This window comes from Vombatus ursinus, unplaced genomic scaffold (genome assembly GCF_900497805.2).
Source record: "Vombatus ursinus unplaced genomic scaffold, bare-nosed wombat genome assembly UNPS02014893.1, whole genome shotgun sequence".
Classification (NCBI taxonomy): Eukaryota; Metazoa; Chordata; class Mammalia; order Diprotodontia; family Vombatidae; genus Vombatus; species Vombatus ursinus.
The window spans coordinates 5,501,399-5,512,639 of NW_020954671.1; the positions used below are offsets into that span (position 1 = coordinate 5,501,399).

Consider the following 11,241-nt stretch of genomic DNA (forward strand, 5'->3'; position numbering starts at 1 on the left):
GCTCGCGGAGGGAGACCGGCTTTGCTTCCACTAGTGGCGAGAGCCTGCGGCCGGGAGTTTGGCGTTGGGGGTGGGAGTCAGTCAGGAGGTAGAGCGAAGGCGCCATGGACGACCAGGGCTGCCCTCGTTGTAAGACCACCAAGTACCGGAACCCTTCCCTGAAGCTGATGGTGAATGTGTGCGGGCACACGCTGTGAGTGTGGCGGGGCTGGGCGGGGGCCGAGGAGGGCGCTCACTCAACCATTCAGTCAGTCAACACGCATTTAGCAAGCGCTTACGGCATTTCTGGCCCTGTGCTGGGCGCCGCTGGGGATACGAATACCACCCCCTCCTGTCACCCCTCCTAAAAAAAAAAAAAAAAAAGACGGACCCTGCCCTCAAGGAGCTTACATTCTGTTGGCCGAAAGAGAATGGGAGGGAGTCGAAGGCCAGAGAGGGTGCGGGAAGCTCCGGGAGGGACGGGGGCGGGGCGAAGAGGAAGCCGCGGTGACCTGAGACAACCCAGGCCACGGCCATGAACCGGGTCCTGCTTCGTGGGGGCTGCTTGTTCCTGAAGGAAGGCTACTGTGTCTAGGGCTGGGGGTGGGAGGGAGAGGGGAGGAGGGCAAGGGTCCTTTACCAGACTGTAAAAACAATTAAATTAAAAAAAATTTTTTTTGTGAAGGGAATGAGTTAACAGCTAGGAAAGCGCTTTGCGAAGTTGAAGGCGATAGAGAAACTTAGACACAGACGCAAACACTCGAGCGGAGTAGACAAACTCACACAAGAAGCAGAAGGCAGTAGAGAAACTTAGACACACAAACTTACAGTAGACGAACTTAAACACACACAGTTGGCAAATTTACACACACCCCTGAAGTTGAAGGCAGTAGATAAAGTTATATACAGACTTAGACACAATTTACACAGTACACAAGTTACACACATGTAAACACACATCGGAAGTGGAAGGCAGTAGACAAACACAATTTACACACACAGTAGACAAACTTAGGCACACAACTTACACTGTAGACAAACTTCCTCCTCAAGTCCATTACTAGGTTTTTGTTTTAAATGGATCATCCGACTCTGCTGGTCTTCCATGATGATTAAGAGCAATGTGGGAAGAAGGGTTTAGTTTTTGGAGGCAGAGGACGTGGGTATTGCATCCTGTGTTATATCGATTGTCAAGGCAAAGGGCGTTTATTAACTATCACTAATTTTGATTTGCAAGCATTAAACCGTGTGCCAGAGGCTCTGTGCTAAGAATGGGGAGATAGGTGAAAGGCAAAAACAGGCTCTACCCTTAAGGAGCTCACAGTCCAAGGTGGTTTGGGGCAAGCTAATTTACCTCCTTCACCCTTAGTTTCGCATCTGGAAAATGCAGGGTTGTGCTAGATAACCTCTAAGGTCTCTTCTTGCTTTAAATTAATGTTTCTGTAAGGAAAGGCCGAAATCTTGAAAGGTTTGTGTGGATAGTAATTTTTTTCTTGGGGGGTAGAGGGAAGGTGGGGGAAGTAGGGAATGACTTTAATGATAAAGGCAGGAATTGGTCCTGGTCTTTGCAGTGCATTTTTACCATTGGTGTTGACTTGAAGTTCTTCTGGATAGATACGGTTAAATTCAATGAAGTTTTATGCACATAAAGCATATATTTGAATGAAAAGGGCCATATAATTGTTGGTATTTTTTTCTATCAGTTTCTTCGAGGTTCAGCAAGCATTCATTAAGCACCTACTGTGTCAGGCACTGTTCCTGGTTCTGGAGATAGAAATACAGAAGCGAGAAATACGAAAGTTGGAAGTTCCCTCAAGGAACTTATATTTTACTACATTATTTAGGGATTAATCAGAAAATGTTATTGGAAAGAGCCCTAGGTTTGTTGTGATTAGGTTGCTGCAATTGGAGCTTTTTATTTTTGGTATTTTCTTAATCGATGTTAGTTTTCCTTATTTGCTATGGGTGTTTATTCTGCTTGCAATGTTGAGTTACTGCAAAAGGTTTCAGTGACTAAGGAAATGAGAAAAATGACCAGAGAAACCTGGGAAGATCTGTATGAACTGATTCAAAAAGAAGAAAACAATTTATACAATAGTAACATTATCATAAAGACAAGTGTACAAGACTTAGAACTCTTATCAATGCAATTACCAACCACAATTCTAGAGGACTCAGGACAAAATATGATTTCCTTCTCCTAACAGAGAAAGGTGACTCAGAGTGCAGATTGAGACATGGTTTTTTTTTTTTTTTTTACATGACCTTGCTTGGCTATATATATTTGTTACAAAGGTTTTGTCTTTCTTTTTCAATAAGGCCTACTTTCAAATTGTTTTTCAGAATGGCTGGACCCATTCAAAACTCCAACTGTGTGTTAGTGTACCTATTTTCCCCAAGTCCTCCAGCCTTTGTCATTTTCCTTTACTGTTAACTTTGGCAATGTGATGGTGTGAGGTGGAACTTCAGTGATGTTTTAATTTGTATTTTTCTAATTATTAATTATTTGAAGCTTTTTTTTCCCATATAATTATTGATTGCTTGGATTTGTTCCTTTGAAAACTGCATATTAATATCATTTGACCATTTCACTTATTCTTATAAATTTGACGTGGTTCTCTCTATTCTTTAGAAACGTGACTTTACCAGAGAAACTTGCTGCAAATTTTTTCCCATTTACATGTTTCTCTTCTAACTTTAGCTGCATTGATTTTGTTTGTGCAAAAACTTTTTAATTGTATGTAATCAAATTTTTCCACTTTATCTTACGTGATCCTTTCTATCTCTTATCATATTCCCCTATCCACAATCTGACAGTTTCTTGTTCCCTTACTTTGTTTATGATACACCCCGTTATATCAAAGTCAAGTACACAGTTGAAACTTATTTTGGTATATGATATGATATGAGACATTGGTCTATACTTATTTTCTGCCAGATTTCTTGCTGCTTTTTTTGTTGAGGAGGGAATTCTTACTTCAGTGGCTAAGGTCTTTGGGTTTATCAAATGCTAGGTTACTGTTCTTGTTTGTTTCTGTATATAAGATTATAGAATTTTAATGAAACATAATGGCATGTTTATTTAAAAATTGATGAAATTAAACCAGTTTGGGTTATGTGTTTTAATTGTGATAATAATTTTATCACCTAATATTGAAAATGTGTTTTATAGTCTTACTGCTTTTTATTTCTTTTTAAAGAAGTGAGAATTTCTCTTCTTGTGACATTACATTTATTTTGATTAAATTGTTAACCTGTTAGATGCATGCCATCATTTGTATTTTGTTAGATGAACTATGAAATAATGAATTAATTAAAAATTAGAGGAAGATATTTATTAGACTTATCTATGCACAGATTGGTCTTTTTATCTCCATGTGCAGAATTTACCTATTTAATGTCATAATTTTTTTCTTTAATATCTGGCATTTAATGCAGTCTTGCCCATAGAAGGTATACTAATAAATTTTTGTTGATCAAATCAGCTTAAATTGAGATGATTGTTTTCCACATTTTGCTGTTTTTGTTAATCTTTTGTATTGTGAGTTATTCTTGGTTAGAGAAGAGACTTCAGGAGGAGAGACAAAAGGTGACACGAGTGGTATTCTATAGAGGGTAGATAGAGGCTTATAGGGTTACTTGGGAGGTAAAATGAAGATATTTCCTGATAACCATCGAGACCTAAATTTAAGGATCTTATGATCCTCCTAGCGGTTAGTGCATTCTCCCTCCATAGAACTATTATTAGGACAACATATGGAAAGAAAGGAGGATAATAAGTTGACTGCAACAGAGATAGTAATACCTTTAATTATGCTAACAGTTATAAGCATATACCCATGAGCACACCTTCACTGAAGGTATTTAAGAGTGCTGAAAATCTTCTGTAGGATCACAGTCTTTCATTCTTTTACTTTTTACTCTTTCTTATTTCTTCTAAACCTATTCTATACCCTGCCTGTAACCTCCAGTAATTTCAGCCTTCTCTGATTTCCCAGTCCATTGTTCATTCTAGCCCTTCTCCCTTTCCCAGCCAAAATCATTGAGAAAGATGTGTTCTTTGACTCCACTTCTTGCCTCATACTTCACAGTGCCTACTATATTACTCCCATTTGCTTCTCAACACCACTACTCAACTAAAATTGCTCTCTCTAAGGTTATCAGTGGTTTCTTAGTTGTTAAATCTGATGGCCTGTTCTCGGTCTTCATGCTTTTTAACCTCCGTGGCTTTGGACATTAGTCCTGGGTATTCTCTTCTCCCTCTGCCTTTGTGATACTGCTCTCTTTTGGTATTTCTCCTACTTGACTGACCACTCCCCCCCTCCTTTTTTTTTTGGTTTAAAATTTTTAAAAAAATTCTTAACACCAAAAGAGGAACATTTCCATTTGTGAAATAGAATTTAAAAAGAGTGTTGTATGTGAAATCAATAATCTCTATGACATACTGCGTGCTTTTGAAAAAAAAATTGTATAATTCAATGTTATTTTCAAAACTCTTTGCTTGTCTTTCTTTCCTTTTATTGTCTTCTGTATGTTAAAAAATGTTTCAGTGACTATTTTTTTTGGCATTACTATTGCTATCCCCCTTCTTCCCTTCAAATCCTCTGCCTCTTCATTTAAAAAAAAAAATTAAAACAGCTGGGCCAGGAGTCAGGAAGACCTGAGTTTAAATTCAGCCTTAGATATTTACTAGCTCTGTGATGCTGGGCAAATCACATAACTTTGGTTTGCTTTGGTTTCCTCATCTGTAAAATGGGGATAATAATTGCCCCTTCTTGCCAACGTTATGAGAATCAAATGAGATAATATTTGTAAAGTGCTTAGCCTAGTGCGTGGCACGTAGTAGGTGCTATATAAATGTTAGCTATTAGGTACTAGTATTGTAACAAATGATCACAGTTAGAGCAAATCCATACAATGGCTATGTCTGAGAAAGTATGTCTACTGCACCTTGAATTCATCAGGTCTGTCAAGAAGTGGCTAGTATCAAAGGCCCTCTGGATACATGGCTGGTCATTGCATTTATCAACATTCTAAAAGTTATAAAGTTATGCTGGTTTTTTTTTTTAACAGTGTTGTTGTCCTTGTATAAATTGTTCTGGTTCTACTTCACTTTGCAGCAGTTTGTACTACCTAGAATTTTCTGACATTGTCTCTCGTATCTCTTATAGCATAATAATATTCCATTACATTCATATGTTATAATTTGTTGGACCATAGGATTGCATCATTTTTTATATCACTGATTGCTTTAAAAACACAGGAATGGTAAAGAACTTACACTTCCTTTGTAGGCTTTAAATGTTTTTAGTTTAATACTTTAATTTTTATTTATTGGAAAATAATAAATGTCTTTGCAAGAATAAAACTTGTAATATCCATAGCTCATTATTCTGCTTTCTTTTACTTTGACTAAAATTTTGATTAACTGAAATGCTTGGAGAAAAATGGTGTTTTGGCTAATTGAATCTTTTAGCAACTTGAGTTAATCAGCTGAATCAATATAGTGTAGTGAAAACTTTTATGATTCAGTATGTTAATTCTGAACATCAGTAATTATTGTAGTACTGTAGATATAGAAGGTTTAGGAGCTTGAATTCAATATGTACTGATTCTAATTAATACTCTATGTTAAAAAAATTACTTCTGTAAAGTTCTTTTCTAATAACTTGTTTCTTCTAAAAGTTGAAGGTAGAAAATTCCAATCATTTGAGGAGTCTAGTTCTTTTGAGATTTTAATCAAGGTACATACATATATATTTCATTTATATAGTGTCATAAAAGTCTTAGTGCAGTTTTAAGCTTTAATAGCTTAAAATACTCAATATACATATCTTAAGACACCATGTATAATTTTATAAAATAAAACACTTAAGGCATACTTCTTTAATTGTAGATTTTCTATAGAATTAGAATTTTTTTTGTTAACATACTCAAAAACGCAGGTATTAGCCATGGTATATATGCCAGTTTTCATTGATGTATGATTGTTTTTCATTGATGTGTGAATTTAATCTGTATTTCCTTTTTTCTGCTTTTGAGAACTTTGACTGTTAAGATCACACTTCAGATGGTGAAATAGGGATAGTACATGGACCAGATCGAGTGTATATTTAGGAAATCTGGAATTGAAAACATTCAGGTATCATTTATAAAATATCTTAAAGTCATAGAAGATAAAATAGTTTTGATTATAAAAGGTTTTGCACAAATATCTAATGCCATTAAAATTAGAACAGAAACAGGTAACTGGAGGAGAAAAAAAAACAAACCTTTGCAGCAAGTTTCTCTGATAAAGGTCTAATATCCATGATAGTTGAGGAATCATTTCAAATTTATAAGACTAAGTCATTCCCCATAGATAAATGGTCAAGGGACATGAATAGACAGTTTTCAAAGCAAGAAATTAGAGCTAATGGTAACCATACAAAAAATATGTATAATTAGAGAAATGCAAATTAAAGTAACTGAGGTTGCTCATGCTTATGAGATTCCAAAAAAGCTGCCAGAAGAATATGACAGATGTTGGAGGGGATGGGAGGAAAATAGGTACATTAATGAAATTTTGGTGGAGTAGTGAACTGGTCTTGCTATTCTGGAAGGCAATTTGTAACTCTGTCCAAAACGTTATTAAATTGTGCATACCACTACTAGGTCTATACCTCAAACAGAACAATGAAAAAAGAAAAGGACCCATAAGTACAAAATATTTATAGCAGCTCGTCTTGCAGTGGGAAAGAATTGAAAACTTAGTTGGTACTCATTTATTGGGGAATGGATAAATAAATTACAGTATGTGAATAAATGGAATGTTATTGTGCCAAAAATAATGAAATGGACAGCTTTGGAGGAAACTGGGAAGACATACGAACTGATGTAGAATGAAGTGAGCAGAACTAGGAGAGCAATTTATATTAATTATGACAACTTTATAGCAAAAAATGACTTTGAATGATTTTATAACTGATTAGTACAGTGATAAACCACAATTCCAGAGAACTTATGATGAAGCAGGTCGCCTACCTTCTGCCAGAGAGTTGATGGATTTAAAATGCAGAATGCAACACATTTTTGGACATGGCCAAGGTGGGACTTTGTGTACTATTCATTTTGGTTATGAATATTTTCTTTTTCCTTGTTTTATATTGTTCACTTGAGGGGTGGGCAGTGGGAAGGAGAGATAATAAATGTCTGTAAATAACTAAGTAAATAATCTCAGGAGAGCAAACCAAAAGAGTAGAAAAAATTATGGATAATATTATGATTATATTACCCAAAAGAGAAAGTGAGAGAAGGAACATCAGTAACTATCTACCCACATACATATCTTTATAAAATCAGGAGACTGGATCCTAACACAGACTTGAGAAGCTTTGGTATATCAAAGAAAAGCTAGTAATCTCTCCTCTGCCACTTCCATTGCCAGGTTGATGAACCTGTAGAGCATTGTTGCCACTTCTCTTGCTGGAGGGAAAGCCTGAGGGGCCCTTATTATAGCTCTGATGTCCTAGGGAAGGGGAAGGGCCCTGCTATCGTGGCCACACAGTTTAGGATTCAGCCCTTGCTTTCTATTCCCTAAGTAAACAATTTGGAAAAGAGGTGCAATTACAGCTAATGTCAGCCTTGGGCTCATTTGAGGCTGGGAGGCTCAGCACTAGATAAAACACAAAAAACGTGAGTCAGAAGCAGACAGGAAGCGCAGCACGCAAGTTTCACTGGACTTGGGGATGGGTAATTCACATAGTTGGGATAGTTAGGGATGATTGGACACACACAGGGCAGTCCAGAAAGGTCCTGAATGCAGTTAAGGGCTCAATATGAGTGAAGAGTTTGGATTTTTGAGTTGATTTCTGGATCAAGGTTCAGCATTGGGGCTGACTCTTGTGTGGAAATTGAGGGCTAATTGATATTCAGATTCTCTCTTTGGGAATAGGGCTTTTGGGCCATTACTGCTGAACTTATTCTTACGTATTGGGGCAAGGAGTCACCTCTATTTCTTACTGAATGGTCTTTTTATTTTTCTTTGAATTCTTTTTTCAAGAGCTTTTATTCCATTTTTATTTCTTCTTAATTTCTTCTAGGTATTCATGTCATTGTGGAAAATCCATTTTTTTCCTTTGAGTCATTGCTTGCAATTGTAACAATTTTGGAGGCTCTCTAAATCAGTAGTGATTTTTTTTGATTTTGGCTCTTATTTCCTTTTCTTTACCCACTTTTCCATCTTCAATTTCAGAATTGGGCCTTTGTACCAGTATCAGGCTCCACAGACTCAGTGGGATTGTTGCTCCCACTTGGTGTCTTCTTGGATCACTTGGATTCCTGCACTCACCTGTGCCTTCTAGGGGTAGGCCCCCTGCATCTTTGAGGATCAGAGAGAGCATTGAATCTTCAGGATCTTCTTTGGTGTCTCAGGATACACTGTTAGGGACCCTTGAACTTGGCTTTCTCAGTATGAGTGCTGGTCATTGCTGAACTGCTGATACTCATAAGCACTTCCAAGGTTCCTACCTTGTAGCTTTTTAAACAACCTGGGGCTTTCTCTGGGTAGTCCTCCATTTTTCCTGTGTTATAACACAGAGCCTTGCAGGCTACAGGTGTTCCTGTCCCCCTCTGTTTGTGCTGGAAGTGAATGCTGGGTTAATGTTGTCTTTGCTGGGTGGTATCTGGGGAGAACTCTTTTTTATTCCTCTTTGGTGTCTAACATGACCCCTTGTGTAGTACTGAGGTAGAAGCAGTCACTGTAGTTTCTTATTGGATTTAAAAAAATACTATTTATTCTGGTGTGAACTTTAGGGTTTTGTTGGAGTAGGTATGGGAGCTGGCAGTTTTTCTGCCTTTTCAGGTATCCTCTCTACTCCTTGCCCTTGGGGCCCCTCCCTCTTTCTGATTGGAGAGGGGGGAGGGTGGACAGTGGAGGGCTTCTCCTAGATCCCGAACCATTTAAGGAGGACACCTAGAGACTTCATCTCTTTTCTCACTGGAAAGTATTGCTTTCCTGCACTTTATGATAACTAGAAATTCATCATTTTGCAAGATGAAGTTAACTCTGAATTTCTCCATTCCTCAGATCATTTCCTACTTGGGTTGCAGGACTTCATCATATCCCTAGGTCAGGTAACCTCTCCCTTCCCATTTTTCAGCTTTTTATGCTTTGTGTTCCCTTTTTAGATTTTGAACTCCTTGTGGGCAAGGACTGTTTCATGTCTTTCTTTGACAGTGCTTAGCACAGTGCCTGCCATATAGTAGATGCTTAATAAATTTTTATTCAATATTAACTGTAGCCATCTTGGCAGGAACTACCGCCTCCATTTTGTACTACTGGCTGTTCTCTGTGTCTGGTATTCATTCCTTCTCACCACTTCTTTGCCTTTTGGAATCCCTGGTTTTCTTCAAGACTCAGCTCAGAGGTCACTTTTTTGTCACCTCCATTTTGAGGAAGGACCCCAGGCCAGCCATTCTTCATTCCTTTAATGGCTCTGCTTCTGACTCTCTGGACTTTGCCATCATTTCCCCAGCTGCCTTCTCACCCTGCAATTTCCCGCTCTGGAACCTCCCTCTACTTTTGTATCTCTCTTCTCCCATTGATGAGTTCCTCCTAGAAACTCCATTTTGAGGGAAGGCCCCAGGCCAACCATCTTTGGTTCTCTTGACTCTGCTTCTGACTCTCTGGATTCATGCTCTCTTGTGAATACCATTCCCTGCCTTTCAGCTTCCTTTTATGTGTTGTCTTCTTCTATTAGTATCTGCTCTTCTTGAGGGCAGGCAGTGTCTTTCTTTTTGTTTGTATTCATCTGACACATAGTAAGGGCTTAATAAATACTTGTTGAATGACTGGTTTTCTGCAGGATGCTTTTTCTGGTCCTCACAGCTGCTAGTACCATTATCTTCCATCTACTCTGTATATGTCTTACATATTTAGTACAGTGCCTGCTTCATAATAAGTACCTAATGCTGGTTGATTGATTGGTAACCCGAATCCTGAGGCTGGGTTTCAGTGCTCCCTCAGTTTTCTAAAATGGGATATTGGGTTAGCAGGCCTGGGTCTGGATTACAGGACTTCTATCAGCTGTATTTACAGTCTTCCTTCCCTCAGGTCCAGTGCAATCTTCTGGGCAGGCCAGTTTTTGAGCCTATGTGAATTCTTTTCCTATATTCTTCCCCCCCCCCCCCCCACATAGGGAGAATTGGCTTTGCTGTTTCTTACACACGGAGTGAGGGATCTAAGCTTTCTGCTTCTCTAGTGTTGATTCTTAAGATTCTTAGTTTGTGAGGGGTTATTCTCCCTTATCTTGAGGATTTAGCTGTAATTATTGGTTAATACATAATTAGTTCTAATCTACTGGTAGTACCTAACTCTTTTGTTTGGAGTCTGAAGGGTTGAATTGGGTTTGAGATGACTAATTCTCTGCCTTGCTGGTCACTAAAGTAGTTAGGTGCCCTGCTTTTAAGGATTCCAGACTTTCCAGTGCAGAGATTGACTCTCCTCTCCTATTTTTTTTTTAAATACAAATTTGCCCCAACAATTCTTTGTGATTGTGAATTTTAGTATACCACAATCTCTGAAGAGTAAGTGATCTAACTGACATTGAGACATGCATAGACTGCAGCATTTTTCTGTTTAGAAGTAGTATCCAAGACTGCTGACCCATGGCAGTCAGATAACCTCTGAGGTTGTTTCCTTCTATGCAAAATGGGTATAATAATATTTAATACTTACCTTACAAGGTTGTGAGGTATATATGAAATTATGTGTTTAGATTGTTTTACAAACTCTAAAGTACTATATACATATCTATTATTTATTGAGGAAATTTCTTTTTGGAAGAAAGGGAAGATGGATAGCCCAAATGTTTTGCTGGTACCTACAAAATGTAAAAAAAAATTAGAGTGAGACATCTACTGTATTGGGTAGATCATCTGTTGAATATCTGTAAAAGAATATAGACAAGAATTCCATGTCTTTGCCCCCCCCCAAAACAACAACAACAACATCCCAAAGAGAAGGAATCTGTCTAGATTAGAAGGCATAGATAAGTTGTGATCTATATTGCAGGGATGGAAGGAAGACCTACATTTGATGAGATCATTAGTGGATTGAAGTTATATTACCTTTATAACTTATCCAAATGGCAGTTTATGTCAGGGATTTTGTAATTAGAGTGAATGTGATTCTGATTAATTGATTAATTCTGAATGAAGAGGTTTCTGTGTTTTTTCTTTTTTTAATTAAAAAAAATTTTTCCTCTCAATTACATGTAAAAA

General features: G+C 37.7%; 1 protein-coding gene across 1 annotated transcript in view; it reads left to right on the forward strand.

The window, feature by feature from the left end:
• MNAT1 (MNAT1, CDK activating kinase assembly factor) overlaps positions 1 to 11,241 on the forward strand; it is a 236,020-nt gene continuing 224,779 nt past the window's right edge. The window contains exon 1 of the mRNA XM_027842919.1: positions 1 to 193. Coding sequence (XP_027698720.1) covers positions 105 to 193 — 89 coding nt within the window. The 5' untranslated portion in view covers positions 1 to 104. The remainder of the gene's footprint in view (positions 194 to 11,241) is intronic.